Source organism: Poecilia latipinna, unplaced genomic scaffold, assembly GCF_001443285.1.
Source record: "Poecilia latipinna isolate Pla-1442-1.1 unplaced genomic scaffold, P_latipinna-1.0 Scaffold622, whole genome shotgun sequence".
Lineage (NCBI taxonomy): Eukaryota > Metazoa > Chordata > Actinopteri > Cyprinodontiformes > Poeciliidae > Poecilia > Poecilia latipinna.
Window position 1 is genome coordinate 466,841 of NW_015113238.1, and position 16,904 is coordinate 483,744.

Here is a 16,904-nt window from a genome sequence, read left to right on the forward strand (position 1 = left end):
GATATTTGCAGTAGAAACTAAATAAAAATACTTGTTAATATTTTGTGTTTTTGCCGTGTGGGTGATTATTCCATCTACTGGTTCACACAGAGTCGCAGAATCAGAAATGGACATGCTGTTTTAACGTACAGTACTCCAGTGTGAGAAAACATTTCATTTATTTGTCAGATATCCAGAGAACTCTTCCTCCTCCTCCTCTTCTTCCTCCTCGTCTATCCAGGACTCTGTGCAGCTGCCATCTTGTCCCGACTCTGAAGGACGCATCCCATCATCCCGTTTGCTTTCAGAGTCCATCTGGCTCAGAGGTTTCAGGGTGTAAGTCCTCAGGAAGTCCATGGAAGAGCTTCCAGAGTCCTGATCCTCCTCTACCTCGTCTTCATCACAAGCAGCTATTGAGGCGAGGGTGACGGAGAACAGGTTGACGTCTCCAGAGAACTCCAGAGTCTCCATTTTGACTTCCTCCTGCTGAGTTGTGGAGTCCTCCATTCCAGATTGATCTTTATCATAAATAAAAAGAGTTTCTGCTTTGGCCTCATACTGGTTGGACTCCACCTCCATGAAGTCACCCTTCATCACGTCGACTTTCCCACTGCTGTCAGCAGAACCGCCGCCTGTGGAAAGTTCTCCTTTTCTGTTCATGTACAGCTTCACTGCAGCCTCCTCATCGCCATCTTCGTCCTCAGAGCTGGCGTCCCCGGAGGGAGACGGAGACATCGCCGGGCAGTTTCTGGTTTTTACCGTTTGGGGGATGATGGTGACCCGGTTGATGTCCGTGGTGCTCAGGGTTAGGACGTAGCTGTGCCTCAAAACGACCTGAGGAAGAGGAAATGAGAAGGCAGAAACAGGAACTGTAACTGGAAACAAACTGTGGTTAGAGAGCTGCAAGGGTCAGAAGTATGATAGCAAATTGGGGCCAAAATAGATGGAAAAAAGGAATAAATTTCCATCAAAAAACTCAGAAATTTTGAGAAAACTCAGACATTTTCTAGAAAAAAAGTTTAAAAAGTCAAAAATTTGCTAAAAAATTAATTTGAATTTTTGAGAACAAACTCAGAAATAATAATAAAAAAAAGAAATTGGAAAATTCAGAATTTTCCAATTTCTTTTTTGGCCTTAATATTTCTGAGATTAATCTCAGAAATATTGTAGAAAAAGAGACTTCAGACTTCTGAAAAGGCAAGGATTTGCTAAAACAACTACAGAAAACTTGGAAATTTCTGAGTTTGAAAAGTTGAAAATTTAATGTGAAAAAAATTCACATTAATCTCAGAAGTCTTCTTGAATTTTTTATTTTATTTCTGGGTTTCGAAAGTTGTTAATGTGAATATCAATAATGTCAATGTCAATAAGAATATTGACAGATGAATCATTATCTCACCATGAGGTTTGCCGGCATTTTCTTTAGTTTGCACAGGAATCCGGTGTAGCAGAGGCATAAAATTCCCATCACCAGGGCAATCAGAGAAGAAATCAAAACAGCTGTAACGACGACTAAAACCAACAGTCCTGAAAACAATCATGGAATGACGAGGAATTCAGTCAGACTGGAAATGCTGGATCTGCCCTCTGACATCACACTGGGATTTACTGTCTTTAAATGTCTATTTTTAAACTCAGAGGGCTGGAACTTACACTGCAAAAATACAAAATCTTATCACCTATTTTTCTAGTTTCTAGTGCAAATATCTTAGAATTCTTGAAATGAAACAAAACTAAGTTATAAGTAACTTTTCAGCAAGATATAGCAAGATAATCAATAATTGCTTTGTAATGATGAAAATGTGTAAGTTCCTTGGGCAGATTATTTCCCTTAAAACGAGACTTTTTGCCATGTTATAAGTGAAATAATTTGCCAATGGAACTAGAACTTTTTCATCCATATTCAATAATTATTTACTTAAAATAAGTAAAAGTCTGAAAAGTCCATTGTAAGTTAGTTTTGTCATATTTCAAGTGTATTAAATTATTTTCAGTAGAAAGTTTACAAAAAAAATATGGTTTTGCAGTGTATGTTGAAGAACTGTTTCTACTTTATAGTGTTATTACAGCATTTTCACTGTAAAAAACAAAACATTATAGCAACTATTTTCGGTCTGGTTTTCTCTTCAAATATATTTGTACACCTTAAATGAGACAAAACTAACTTACAAGTAACTTTCCAGCAAAGTCTGAGAGCTTGTTTTAAATCAATAATTCCTTAATATTGATTAAATAGTGCTAGTTCCATTGGCAGATTGTTTTCACTTATAAACAGAAAAAATGACTTAATACTAATCTGCAAGGGAATTAGCAATTTTTTCATAAATATTATTGATTTAAAACAAGCTCATATATTTTGCTGAAAAGTTTCTTGTAAGTTAGTACACCTTTAATAAGACAAAACTAAGATATTTGCAGTAGAAACTAAACCAAAATGACTTAAGATTTTGTGTTTTTGCAGTGTACTGTGCTTCATTGAACAGAATCTGTTGTGGCGGTCCAGCTCACCGTAATCTGGTTCTGAAATGCTGGCGAAGGTGCAGTTCCACTCAGACGGCTGCGTGTTTTCGTTCACTCGGGCCTTGGGAAGCACCTGTATGCAATACTCCACATCTTTCTCCAGGTTGCTGAGTTTGAAGCTCCTATTATAAATTTCCAGCTCCTGAAAATAATTGAGACATAAATCCACAAGATTTTTCTGTGTTCATCACAGCTGAGTCATGTTTTCTTTAAACTTGATTATGAATCGGAGCAGTTGAACAGATCCGTCCAGACTTGACCGAAAGGTTTGGGAGTGAATCATGTTTCCTTTTTCTCCGAGCCTCATTTTAGCCCAGACAGTTCAAATGATGTGGAGCGATTAGATTCCAATTTATTCAATACATCGTTCCCACAAATCTGAACGGCGCCATCTTGGTAGGCAAATGCAGAAAGCATAGTGGCCCCATGGCCAACAAGAAGAAAATATGTGGATACTATTGACCAATGTGTGAGAGGAATATATATCTGACAAGTAGCTGATAAAGACTGAAACATGTTAGGTGAATCAGGTAAAAGCATAAGAACAGCATCCTCCTTTCCTACAAAGATAAAATCCGTAGTTTACAGTGTTGGAAGATATTTTTAACTAATCTTTGAATGGAGTTTTAGCTGTAAAGTAAAGCCTAAAAAAGAAAAAAGAAAATCCTGCACAAAAGAGAAAGTAGAACAGAGATTGCACACAGGAGGAGATCAGAAGGAAATATTTGCTGTATATAAGAGAAATTTGATATAAGTATTTTACCTGAATTTCTCCATCATTTCCTTTCCTCCACAGGACTGTGAAGCTGAAATCATAGTGTATAGCCTTTGTGTATCGACCTAAATCAGGCATCGAAATGTTTCCCTGGATGCACGTCCCCCATCTGGCCACCGAGAGCAGCGGAGGACCAATCACAGCTTTTCACACAAGAACGAAATAAAAGTTAGTTTTATACAACACTATACGAGGGCCATTGCAGACAAAAACCAGGGAGAACATTTATGGCAAAAAAAAAAATAAAATCTGAAATATTGAGATTAATTTCAGCAATTTCCTTAAATTTCTTTTTTTTTAATTTCTGAGTTAAAAAGCTGAAACATTTCTAGAAAAAAAAAACGCAGAACCTTTAAAAAACAAACAAACATTGAAATTTCTGAAATTCTAAAGTCGAAAATTAGCTAGAATAGATTCAGAAATTTTGAAATTATAACTGAAGGCTATGAGTTTAAAAAGTTTAAACTTTGCTGAAAAAAACTCAAATTTTCAAGAATAGATTCAGAATTTTAGAAATTATAACTGAAGGCTATGAGTTTAAAAAGTTTAAACTTTGCTGAAAAAACTCACATTTTCTAGAATAAAAACTTGGAAACTTCTGGTTTTGTGAAGTTGAAAATTGACTATATAAAAATCAGAAATTTAGATTTCAGAAATTTTCTTGAAAAAAATCTGAAATTTCAGAGTTACAAAAGACAAAAATGTTGTCTTTTGTAAATTTAAAAAACATTTAAATTTATGAGTTTGTAAAGTCATAAATTTCCTAAAATAAACTCAGAAATTGAGATTAATGACATATTTCTTTAAAAAATAAAACTTGGAAATTTCTGAGTTTCAAAAGTCCCCAGCTTTTGAATTTGGAAATCTTTTGACCTTCTAAAGTAAAACAAATTCAACTTTCAGCTAAAATTGACAGATTTACTCCTTTTTTCCTTCAGCTCTGCTTCATTAGACATTTATGTATGAAGGCTTTTGTCATCTATTAAAACACAAAAGTCAAACGGAAACCGTTCCCTGTGGTTCAGTCTTCACCGATCAGTAGTGAAACAAATTTGGGCGACCTGAGCCATCCTTACATATTTTACATATTTTAGCATAGAGGAATATTAGAACCTTTATGAGGCTCAGAGTTCATATGTAGATGTTGACTTACTGTCTGCTACAGGGTGAAAGGTGATTGTAGAGCGAGGAGACGTTGTGCTGTTGTAGAAAGCCTCGACAGCAATGACGTGGTTCTTCTCGGGGTTCTTCAGATTCAGCTCGCAGGATGTTGAGTTTACTGGATTACCCTTCATTTCACGTCTGCGCAGCAAAAGAAACAGCTGAACAGATACTCTCACATCAGTAGAGGGACTTTAGCGATGCTTTTGACTTGTTCTTTTTCCAGTCTGGTGCGATTATTCAGCAACAGGAATTAATTTAAAAGCAGGACGTGGCTGCACATGTTTTAATGTTTTTCGGCATTTCAGCTGCCTGTGATACCTTGGACCACAGGACTTTTCTGTCCCCACTTGGCTCGGCATCAAAGGAACAGTTTTTTATTTTGGGTTCTTCTATGGCTTTTCTCACTTGTGGCATCCCTCAATTACTTTATAAACCTTACTACTGTTAGCATGTAGCACTAAAAGTAGTGGGTATTCTGATCCACTATTTTGCTGTTGATATTCAGATCTAGTTGCCAATTGAGCAACATAATCACTCTTGAATTGTCTGAATTATATTAAAACTGGGTAGAAAAGGAAATGACAATACTGACCCTTTGCTGTCAGGAATATGTTTTACTTTAAATTATGCTGACTGCTGTGAAATCCTTTTTTTTCCGATTAAGAGAAATTCCCAGGATGACGTCAGATCTTCCAACCAAAGATCTTGAAAAGTGATTCATGCTGTCATTAACTCTCGGTTGGATTCTTGTAATTCGTCGTATGTTGGGTTAGATAAATCATCTCTGCATCGCCTACACACCAACCAAGCTACTAAAAGTATCTGGTTCTGGCTTCCTATTTGTTAAGCATTGATTTTAAGATTTTATTGCTCAATTTAAAGGCCTTATATTCCTGTGACATTAACATCCACACTCCAGTAAGAAAGAGCACCAATCAGTTTTTCTCCTTTGAGACTTTTAAATCTTTGCTTGCTATAATCACAGTTTATGGTGATTAGAAATTAGCATTTTGTTTAAACTTTATTTTAAAATATAGATTTCAGTAGTTTCATGCAATATTTGAATCTTTGTGGTTCCTGAGTTGTTTTTGATCACTTTAATAAATGTTTCTTATCTGAGGGGGAGAATTTGGGTCACATGCTTAAAATAAGATCCTCATGTGATGATTTAGAGGTTGATTTGGAAACAGGGTGAAGTTTAGGGAACTGATTCTACTGTAAAGTTAAACCAGCAGCAAAACATCCGGATCAAATCATATCTGATTATTTCCAATTCCAGTGATAACATTTCTTATCATGGTAAAAATAATGATTTATTGTTATTTCAATAAATTCCAAAGTTAAGAAAACCACCAAACTATCACTAACGTTCGGATTCTTGCGTTTTAATCTCTGTTCTTTATGTGGCTGATGAAAGAAGTGTATTACAAATTAATGTTTTTTAAGAGCAGTATTTGTATTTGTGAGGCTATAATTGCTGTGGAGCATAGGCCTATTAGACTAAACAATAAATCAAATAGCTACATTATTAATTAAAATGATTTTCATAATTTCCAGTTGGACAACAATAGTTAAAGAGATGCTCCCCTTTAAGAGTGAAAAGCCAACATTTTGAAAAACACTGCAAACATTTGACACCATGTATGAAGTAGTTAGTTTGCAGTAGCTGCACCTTTTGCCTGTTTTCCCTGTCTAAGCTGAGTGATGACTACTTTTCAAGTGCAATTTTGGTTATTTTGGATATTAAAAATGTTTTCCGGTATTAAATATTCTTTTGAAATTAAAGTTTTTTCATCTTTTAGTGTGTTCTTGCATTAATATCCCATTACTATTATTATTATCATAGTTGAAAATTATCTTAGAATGACAATATTAGTTTTTATGTTACAATAATTTCTGCACAATTTATCCTCCAGCAAAATTTGCAATCATGACAGGCTAATGACGCACACCTGCAACCATAGAGTATTACATAGTTCTTACATAGTTCTTATCACTTTTTATCATCATCACAATAATATTAATTACAGTTTTTTACTTATTTCAGTTAACAAAAATGTCTTCTCAATTTCAGTTTTCGTTATTTCTAGGTAACTATGACACAAACAGCTGTTGAATACAGAAAATGCCATTTTCTGCCATTGTTATGGCGCCCCCTCTAGCGCAGCGCCCCTTTGCGTCGCATATAGAGCACATACTTTTTTGCGCCACGACCACACAGATATTGTTTTAAAATATGGCCAACTCCCAGCTCCATTTATTTCCTTGCAGGGCAGGATAGTATTTAAAACATCTGGAAACAGTAAAATAATGCAGAAATTCACATTTTTAGTGATCAGTTAGAGATGATGGAGAACAAAAAACCGTTAAAAATGCCACATTCATCACGATTTCCATGTAAAAATGAATCACATTGTTCAGCTAGACGCGAAGCCTGAGAGGGCGAGGCGACCTGAAACCGAAACCCCATCCGGGTGGCGTTTTCAGAGAGCAGCGGGGCTCTCTGCGGTGGCAGCAGCCCAGCGAGGCGCTGCAGGGATGGAAACAGCGCTCACTGCAGGAGGGACGCCTCGGAGGGAGCCAGAAACCAACCGCCATGTGTCAGATGTTCCATCAAAGGTTCTCCAGTCAACCGCATATTTACAGACACACTAGGCTCTGAGTGAAAACGTGACCGGATTAAAAGGTCGCGGTCGACCGTGGAGGCAGAAAAACTCTCAGAAACAGGCACGATTGGTTAGTTTCTGAAGTGAATGCAGGGACAAAGCAGGCGTTTTTCACTATAGCTTAGTTTTATTTTATTGTAACGTTTTGATTGTCTAGGTTTTTAAGTGTGTTTGCTAGTTTTTATTAGTTATAGACACGGACGTGGCATGTTATTGTTTACGTCCGGGAATTTCGCGCATGCGCACAATGCTGCAGTCTGTTACCGTAGAATAATTCCGCTTACAAAATGAAACCCGGATATTTCGTATTATTAATTTAGTGCAACAGCAATGGAGAAAATAACGCAGAATAACCTTTTAAAAACAACTTAAAACCACTCATATTCATTTTTTTCTCCACGCCACGCACAGACCCGTTGCCATGGATTGATAAATTCAAGCTAGCATAATTAGCTGACCTACTTCCGTGACCCTCACTATTTTTTTAATTAAAATTTTTCTCTGCCCTGTGAAATGTGCTTGTTGTATTGTATTGGAAATATTAGTTTAATGATGCTAGTTTTAATGTTGTTTAACTTTAGCGCAAGTTGAAATATTAGATTGATCATGATTGTTTTGAGTCGGCCTCAATTTAGACTCATGATTTAATCAATATATAACTTAATCAGTAGAGGAGTTTTCTTAGATATAATGATCACGGTTTGATTAAAATTAGTCTATGCTGTTGAGTTTTTTTTAATATTAGATCACATTCTTAAGAAATTTACGTCATATATTTCTCTGAAAATTCTCCTAGTTCATTACAGCCAAAGTAGAAAACTAATAAGAAAATATTGACTGCCATAGATGTTTTAGTAATGAAGCTGCTTATGTCTGTTTTATACGAGTTTGAAGATATTATATGAAGCGTTTACTAATTTTTCCAATAAAAATCTGCTGTTTGGTGCCCTGGGCCAGAGGAGCGGTCAGGAGAGCTCTGTGCGGTTCAGGAACCAGTTTGAGGCAGTTTGAAATGAGAAACACAGATAACTGATCAACTTTGGTCCCGTTTTCTATGAGTAAAATGTTTCCCTATGAAAAGAACACATCTATTGTTCGTACCCTGGGAAAGTACGCAGGGAGGATAGCTTGGACAGCAATGAATTCATCCCTTGACCTTGGTGCCACCTGCATGGTCTGTGGCGTACAAAGACCATGCAGGTGATCTGTTTGAGATCACCTCTAAACGGTATGTTAGACGCATCAGACAGTAGAAACACGCCTTGATATAAAAGTAATTGAGCTAAAACAGCTGGTCAGGTCACTGGGGTGGAACTGGAACAGCGCTCTCCAAAGTCGCGTCTTCGTATTTTGCATTTTTTCTCAGGTAATTGATGTTTCCTTTCTGACTTTGGTATCTGATGACCATGTTGAGCTGTTTGTGTGATTTTATGCATTTGATTGTTTGAATAAACTGGCTGATTGTGAAGTTGAATGTGACTGTATCAACAGACCTGGGGAGACGAGACTACAACGAGCAGGTAGAAAATATCTCGTTCTCTACAGTTGATAAGTTGTAGCAAAGTACTGTGCCCCTTTTTCTTTTACATCTCATACATTTAAGATTTTGAAAGCTAAAATATTAGCTTAGCTAGAGGGCGTGACTTTACGTTGCAACAAGTAATGTTTCAATTTCCCCTGCACTTTGGTTAATTTTTAGATGCAGAAGTATTTTATTACTATTTATTATTGTGATAGTGTATTGGATAATGAGTACTCAACAGAAGATACCATTTTTAAAAAATTATTAAATTATTGTTGAACATTTAACTGACTGGTGTTTAATCCAAACTTTTCCTGCGCCATTTTGTGGACTAGCAGGTGGAGAATGGAGTACCGTAATTTACCGACAGCTGGCGTAAACTGCTTGTGAGGGGAAAAAAATTTTCATTAGTTTGAAAGACTAATAAATAAATTCATAAACACACAAACAAAAGACATTACATGTGTAATTTCAGTCTGTTTTAGTTACATAAATGCACAATATCAGTTACTTAGAGTTTTTTCCTTTACTTATCACATTAAGCTTTTATTTCAATTTCTGTTATTTTGTTAGTTTTATTCAACTATAATAACGATGGTGCACACAAATAGCTCTTACACACAGAAAATGCCAACTACTAGAATTCATTTTTCTACCATTGTTATGGCGCCCCCCATCACACGGCGCCCATACAGAGCGCCACTGCTCACATATTGAAAATACACACAAAAACATCCATTTTATACTGCTGAACAGTGGGGAATATCGTCTATGTTCTAAAAAAAAGGACCCAAATATTGGGAAATGTGTAAGATGTGGTCGTCCTGGAAACCTGACAATTTGAACTGCATACCACAAACACAAATATGGCAGCTTTAAATCAAGCAGAAAACATCTGCTCATGTCTCACTTCTTCATTCCCTTCATAAAAGAGGAACAAAATGTCCTGAAGGTTTAATTTAAAGCAACGTGTGGAAACTGGATGCCTCAGCTTTATTTTGCTTGATAAAAATCAGAGTTCAAACGCAGCGTAAACATGTTTGTGGTGCTGATTATGGCAGATAAAGCAACAGAGGGTAAAACCAGATCAAAAAGCCAAGTGAGATTACGGAAAACTGACTCACCACAGTTTATCAGTGAAAATTTGAGTTTTTAAAGGAAATTAAATGGTAAACCAATTAAGCTGAAGCTGGAGTTATGTAGCTGTCAATTAACCACAATAAAAAATCTGCAAAATGTGCCAATTTTTTAATCAGTCATCAGAACAATAAATCAATTAATCGTCAGAATAAACGATTAATCGTCAGAATAAACAATTAATCGTCAGAATAAACAATTAATTGTCAGAATAAACAATTAAGCATCAGACTAAATTGATAGATTAATCAACAACTAATATAATTGTTAGCTGCAGCTTCATTTGAACTTTTAAAATAGGCAGTTGTGAGCCTTTCAAGGTTTTAAGTATTCACAAATTTCAGCTGTTTGTGTTTTTCGGTGGTTGTGGTCATTAATCCCCACTGATACCGGGGTTCACTGTAACATGAAAATGATTGTTCAGTTAAATTTTCTGCACTTTTAAACCATGAAGGGAAAAGTAAAGGGACACAAACACTACAAACCCAGAGAGTCTTCAGCTTCTTTAAGGAAATCTGGTAAAGGTGCAATGAACAGAGATGGAAGAACATGCAAAAACAACATGCAAATAATGAGAGATGAAAGTACAGCTTTGTTTTTTATTTAAAGTGTGCCACAGAAGTGAAAGACTGAGGGCAGAAAAAGAATCAGCAGCTTTCAACAGCACATAAACAGCTCCCAAAATGCTGCCGTTTTTAGATATAAATATATTAAAAATGTGAAAATATTAGGGAAACTTTGTCAAAATAAGAATAAATTTACACAGATTTAATAATTTTATCATTTTTAAAATCTTTCAGAAGGTTAGGATAGGTCACTTTAAAACCAAATAAGCCGCTGCTGGCCATGACCCCCAACTCAGCGATTTCATTTGGACTAGAAAATATCTATAAATAGATGCATAATTACACAACCATTCATCTTTGAAAAGCAGAAGTAGAGCCTCCTTCACAACCAACAAGAATACAGCAAGTGGTTTCTGGTTGGTGAGTCAACAAGAAGACACTTTTCTTTTCCAGAAGCCATTGTACCGCGGTAATAAAACCAGCTACACGAAAGTGCTGGAGCTCCTCTTGGGTTGCTAGGTAACGGGCTAGGCTTCACTGTGGTTAACGGGCAGTGCCTGCTGATTTGTGATGCTACATTCCAGAGAGTTTTGAAACGGCTCACTTTCCAGACACCAAAAGACATGAACTTATTGACAAAAATCGTCTTCGTGTTTCTTTTTTAAAATGATTTGGCTGTTTTTAGAAACAGTATAAATGGAAATATAAAAACGTGCAGAATGTAAATTTCGAATTATACATTCCCTTTAAAAGACGAGCAGATGTTCTCAGAATCCTTGTATTCTTGAATCAGCAACAGTTTCTTTCACATGCAGCAAACTGCTTGATGCTAATATTGCGGCTAAAAGAACAGCTAATGGATCATGAAGAACTTAAAGCTTTAAGAGTTTTTGCATAAACTATCAGAATCGACTTTATTGGCCACGTTTGTGCAAACTAACAAGGAATTTGACTTCAGTGCCACTTTCTCTCAATGTACGGATGTTTTTAAGATAAATATATAAAAATATATGGGATAACATTTTTCTATTTTTGTGAAAATATTTGAATATACATCATTTCACAAAGAAGATTACAACCAGATTGAATCAGTGCAAATATAGGAGGTAAAAACAGCTGTCCAAGCCTGGGTTGCTAGGCGATGAGGGGGCGGAACTCTGCCGGGGTTGCTAGGTAACGGGGTGGGCACAGCTGCGAATAACGAAGGAATGCGACAGGAGGTTTTACGGTTAGGACCAGATATAAAGTCCCAAACCACCTCCTTAAATGAAGAGCTCAGTGTTTCCTTACAGGAATAATCTGCAGCTTTGTTATTTTTATGTTTATTTTAATCACAACAGCGCCAGTAAAGCTGAAGAGGCAGGGGATTTATTTTGTGGGCGACTCTGGCAAGAGGCGCGACTCGAAGCGTCTGAGCTGGTTCTTCTTCATTTCACAGGAGCTCAGACGTCTGCGAGGTTTCTCACAGAAAGAGGAAATCTGTCCGTTTGTGAAAAAGCATCAGGCAGCAGTGGAAACTCCCTCTGAAACACCGGGGGGAGTTTAGAATAATGAAGAAAAAAAAAAAACCAGCTTTAATTTGACGCATGGTTCTGTTTCTGTGGAACTACGATGGGTTAAACTTCGAGGTTGGTGAAATGTCACGTAGTGTTTTACTTTATGCTCTGAGAGGAAACAAGTCAGCACTGAGATGTTTCCTGTAGCAAAGAAAAAATGTTGGGGAAAAAACAAACTTCCATCTGTGTTTTATCTTAACAAGACAGAAAATATCATTAAACATGCAAATCCTATAATTTTCTGCAGTCATAACAAAATAATCAAAATAAACAATCACCAAGTTTTCCCTAAGAACGGATCAATATCTAGGAATAAATGCAGCAACAAGCCATGACAGAACCTCTACCATGTTTAAGTTACATAAACAGAACAGGCTTGCAACTAATGAGTATATTAGAAACAGATTAATCGATTATTCTGATGATTAATCGGATACAGAAATGGCAAATTCTTCAGAATTTTCATACAATATTAGAGATGCAATAAAAGATACAAATAAACAGTTCAATTCCTTTTTCAATTAAGAAAACAAACATTTTATTGCCTAAAATGCAGTAACACAGCATTCCTTTTTGTAGATTTGAACTGGGTGAAGCTAAAGCATATTTATACAGAAGGGGTTTTTATATATTAAATGGAAAATGTATGTATTTTTGTGCAGTTTTTGCTTAATTAAAACTCTGGACATGTTGGGATTGTTCAGTAAATATCCTTTTTTTAATCAGAATATATCAGTTACTGATTAATCGATTACTAAATTAGTTGATGATTATTTCAATAAACGATTAATCCTGACTAATCGTTTCACCCATAAAACAGAATTTTTTTTTAATTCTGAAATTTCTTTCTCCTGCGGAAGAGGACTGGGGCCACTGGAAAAAAACTGAATTATTACTTTATTCTAAGAATTCTGACTTTTTCTCCTCAGAATTTTAACTTTTTATGTAAAATTTTGACTTTTTTTTTGCAGAATTCAGACATTTTCCCCCTCAGCATTCTGACGTTTGGTAGAATCTGACCTTTTTTTGTTTTGTTTTGTTTTTGCAAAATTTTGACTTGTTCCTCAGAATTTAGAATTTTTTTTGCAGATTTCCAATTTTTTTCACAGAATTCAGATTTTTTTTCCACATAATTCTGACTTTTTTCTAAATATTCTGACTTTTTGTAGAATTTGACTTTTTTCAGAATTCTGAATTTTGTTTCTCATAAATTAGACTTTTTTTTGGTAAAATTCTGACTTTTTTGCAAAATTTGAACTTTTTTCACATAATTCCAACTTTTTTCCGCAAAATTCAGTTTTTTCAGTATTCTGACTTTTTTTTCTTTCAGAATTTTGACTTCAATCTTCTGTGATCAAAAATCTGAATTCCTTTTTTTCAGTGGCTCTAATTGTCTTCCATACTTTCTGCATTCTTGATTTCAGAACAGAGCGGTACTCCAGTATGTTTTGGATATAAATTTGTTGTTGCTAAAGCAAACGGGAGCAAACCAGTCTCACCAGATGTTGGGGAGGAAATGACATTTCAAAAAACACTTCCAGAGATTACGGGAAAATCTGACTATGAGGAAAGTGGGATTAATTACCTGTTCGTATATATCCGGAACTGCGTCCCTGGGGGGCTGCCAGGTCCCGGATCCCAGCGCAGGACATGTTTGAAGTTCAGAGACTTAATCCTGAGGTTGACCGGTGCCGGAAGGGACGCGACAGCTGCAGAGAACCGCAGAGACACACCTGAGTAAAGGTAACAAGAAGAGCAAATCCACCTGGATCACGCACTTTCCTCACCTGAAGGGAGCTGAAGAATCAGGAAGATTAGAGGAAATGGGTTCATTCTTCAGGGATCCGATCATCAGAAAAAGTTCACAAATAAAGCCGACAGCTGATTTCACTATCACATCCTGAGGATTAAAACGGTCCGAAAGTTCGCAGAGACTCTAATCCGTCCTCATGTTTACTGGAGAACCGCTTCCCAGTTAAAAACAGAACCAAGAGTGAAATATAGACTTAAACTGGGAACGACTCACGGAGGTCATGTGTTCAAACGGGGCGAGTCATCACAGCTCAGAAAGAAAAACGAAATCTTGTTCAATAACAACAGCCGCTCCTGAATGACGAACACATGAGCTGTCCAATGCCATTTACACGCCTGCTTCCGGCCCGCCTTCAAAATAAAAGCTTGTTTCAGACGTGAAAGGTTACATCAGCCTTCAGTATGCTCTCATAAGCTTTAAAAAAACGTCAAATTTTTTAAGTCAATAAATGCATTTTTTATTTTTGTAGTTTATTTGTGCTGCACAGAAATGTAGGATAGTGTGTTAGACCCATAAAAAAGACTAAATAATAAACAAAATCAGAACTTTTCCTGAATAAAAGGTGAAAATTTGCTACAAAAAAATTCAAAAACATATTGATCTATCTCAAAACCCTTTGACAAAATTCTGTGTTTGAAAAGTTGATTTTGTTTTACTTTTGAAACTCAGAAATTTCAAAGTTTTCACTAGAATTTTTTTTAGATTAGTCTTAAAGTTTTAGAGTTACTAGAAAATTCTGAGAAATTTCTGAGATTTTTTTTATAGAAAATCTTTAACTTTTCAAACTCAGAAATTTTCTTTAACTTTCTAGAAAATTTCTGAGATTAACCTCAAAATGTCAGATTTTGTTTGTTTTTTTTGTGTGGAAATTTACTTTTTTTTAAAAAAAAAAATCTGAAGCGGTCTTAATACGCTGTCATAGAAATGTAATGTTTTTGCTCCTAAAGGCAATACAAGGATTTCTTTTAAATTAGGAGAATAAAGTTATGACAAAAGTCACATCATCAGGTTAAAGTCGTAAAATTACAAGTAAAAAGTTTTTTTTTTTTTAATTCGAGTTAAGCTTTGATAAAGTTAGCCAGATCTGATATGCTGTTGCTCACAATCGTTCACTCAAGTTTGAAATGATTCAAAGTTATTATCTCCAATTGATCATAATTTGATGCTGACATTTTAAAAATAGTAATTATTTCCTTAATTTAAAAACCGGACCCGAAGCCTCTAAGAGCTTCTCATTTTACTGTTCTAATTTACAACATTACTTCTTCTTTTTGCTAGTATACAACCGTATTCTGGTAATTTTATGACTTAGTTCTCCTAATTTTATCAGGTGTACAAACTTAAGGCCTGTGGGCCAAATCCGGTCTGCCAAAACTATTTCGGGGCCACAGAAATATAACTTCAAAATTAAAGTTATTTGCTTAAATATTATTTTATCAGTCAAATCAAATCTGTTTTTATTTGCATAGCTAAATTACATCTGGAAAAAAGATGAATAATAATTTTTAGTTATGAAAAGTTTGGATGTTTCTTTATTATTCCAAAGGTTTTGTGGCCATAATCAGGTTTGATATAACAGCTTTGACTCTTTGGCTCATAAAGTTTAATGACTCGTCACACGAAGTGTTAAATATTAACCGACGCCATAAACTTTATCATTCACAGCCAATAATTTAAATAATTTTACATAAGATATGAACTGAAAATGCAAAGCATAAAATCCAACAACACAAAACAGGAATAATTAAAATGGAAAACAGAAATGTATTGATGATCATTTTATTGTTATAACTGGTCCTTAAGAATCTGCTTCGGTTTAATTTCACTTGTGTTTTTTTTCCCTATGAACATATCTAAAATGTAAAATTTTGGTCACAAAAGATATGTTTCATTAAAAGGAGATTTTAATTTGTCTGTAATAATTTTCAAGGAGATAAAATTATTTAAATAAGAAAAAAAGAATGAAATATATGCAAATATTTGTAACATGTAATAAAAGTTCAAAAAACAAACACAAAAATGAAAGTGAATATTTACTTTTTTTTCTTATTATTCTTTCCAGTGATTGTTGTTATTTTAACACGTGGTTTCCTTTTGAGGTCGGGACTGATTATGTTTCTTCATTTTTTTAACCTTTTGCTGCCCCCTTGTGGCGCCACCCGTCCACTGCAGGATTTAATTTTTTAATGCTGGTGCGCCCCCTGCTGTTCATGACGGGAGTGAAAAGTTTATTTTCCAAGATTGAAATCGTAGAAAAAGAACAGTGTTTGAACTTTATTAGAAAATCTGGAATCAATACATATTTTCAATTTATTTTGGTTTTAACAGGACTGCTTTCCAGATTTTTTAGTTTTCTGGGATTATTTTGCAACTTTCTGATGTGGAGCATCAAGTCTCCTCTGTACGGAAGTCTCGATGTGCCACAACTTAAATAAGTTGAGTTAATTTAAAAAATAAAAAAATAAAAAAATAGATTAATGCTTTATTTAAATAAATCTAAAAAAGTAAAATATTTTAAGTGGACATTTAAGTAAAGATGTGATTAGTAAGTGTTTCATTTTCAAGAAGAATTAAAGTGGTTAATGTCCGAAAAAAATTAAAAAAATCCAAAATATTTAGACTAATCTCAGGAATTTTGTAGAAAAAAAGCAAAGACATTTATGAGCTCCAAAAATAAAAAGTTTTTTGAGAATTTTTTCTAGAAATGTTGTGAATGATCTCATTTCTTTGCATTTTATTGTTGAGAAAAAATAAAAACATCTCTGAGATCCAAAAGTTGAAAATTTGTGAGAAAAACAAAACTCAGAAATGTTGAGAATAATCTCAGAAAATAATAAAAAAAAAAAATTCAAGTTTCAAGTTTTGGAAATTAAATGAATTTTATAAGTAAAAAAAAAATCACAGATTAGTCTATAAATTTCTGACTTACTTCTATCCAAGTTTTGACTTTTACAGCTCAGAAATTTCGTGGAGGTTTCTGGAAAATTGACGATATTAATCTCAGCATATTTGAGTTTTTTTGGCAGAAATTTAAATCCTTTTCTTGCCATTTACAATGGCCTTAATACGCTGTTCCCATGGCAACACACACAGGGATAAGAATCAGTTATTAAAGTCTGTTTAATTTTTATTTTTTATTTTTGTGAACAAATAAAAACATACCAGCAAAGTGAGATTGTTCCTTTTTATTTTATCTATGACCAAGC

The 16,904-nt window shown here is 34.8% G+C and overlaps 1 protein-coding gene across 1 annotated transcript; it reads right to left on the reverse strand.

The window, feature by feature from the left end:
- Positions 1 to 38: 38 nt before the first annotated feature.
- Positions 39 to 14,131, reverse strand: crfb1 (cytokine receptor family member b1). The gene is made up of 7 exons (XM_015043264.1): positions 13,673 to 14,131; positions 13,471 to 13,594; positions 4,428 to 4,576; positions 3,263 to 3,417; positions 2,488 to 2,641; positions 1,379 to 1,506; positions 39 to 813 (listed from the first exon to the last, which is right to left on the reverse strand). Exons 1-7 carry the CDS (start codon positions 13,716 to 13,718, stop codon positions 154 to 156), a joined length of 1,416 nt encoding a protein of 471 aa, XP_014898750.1. The 5' UTR covers positions 13,719 to 14,131; the 3' UTR covers positions 39 to 153.
- Positions 14,132 to 16,904: the final 2,773 nt, after the last annotated feature.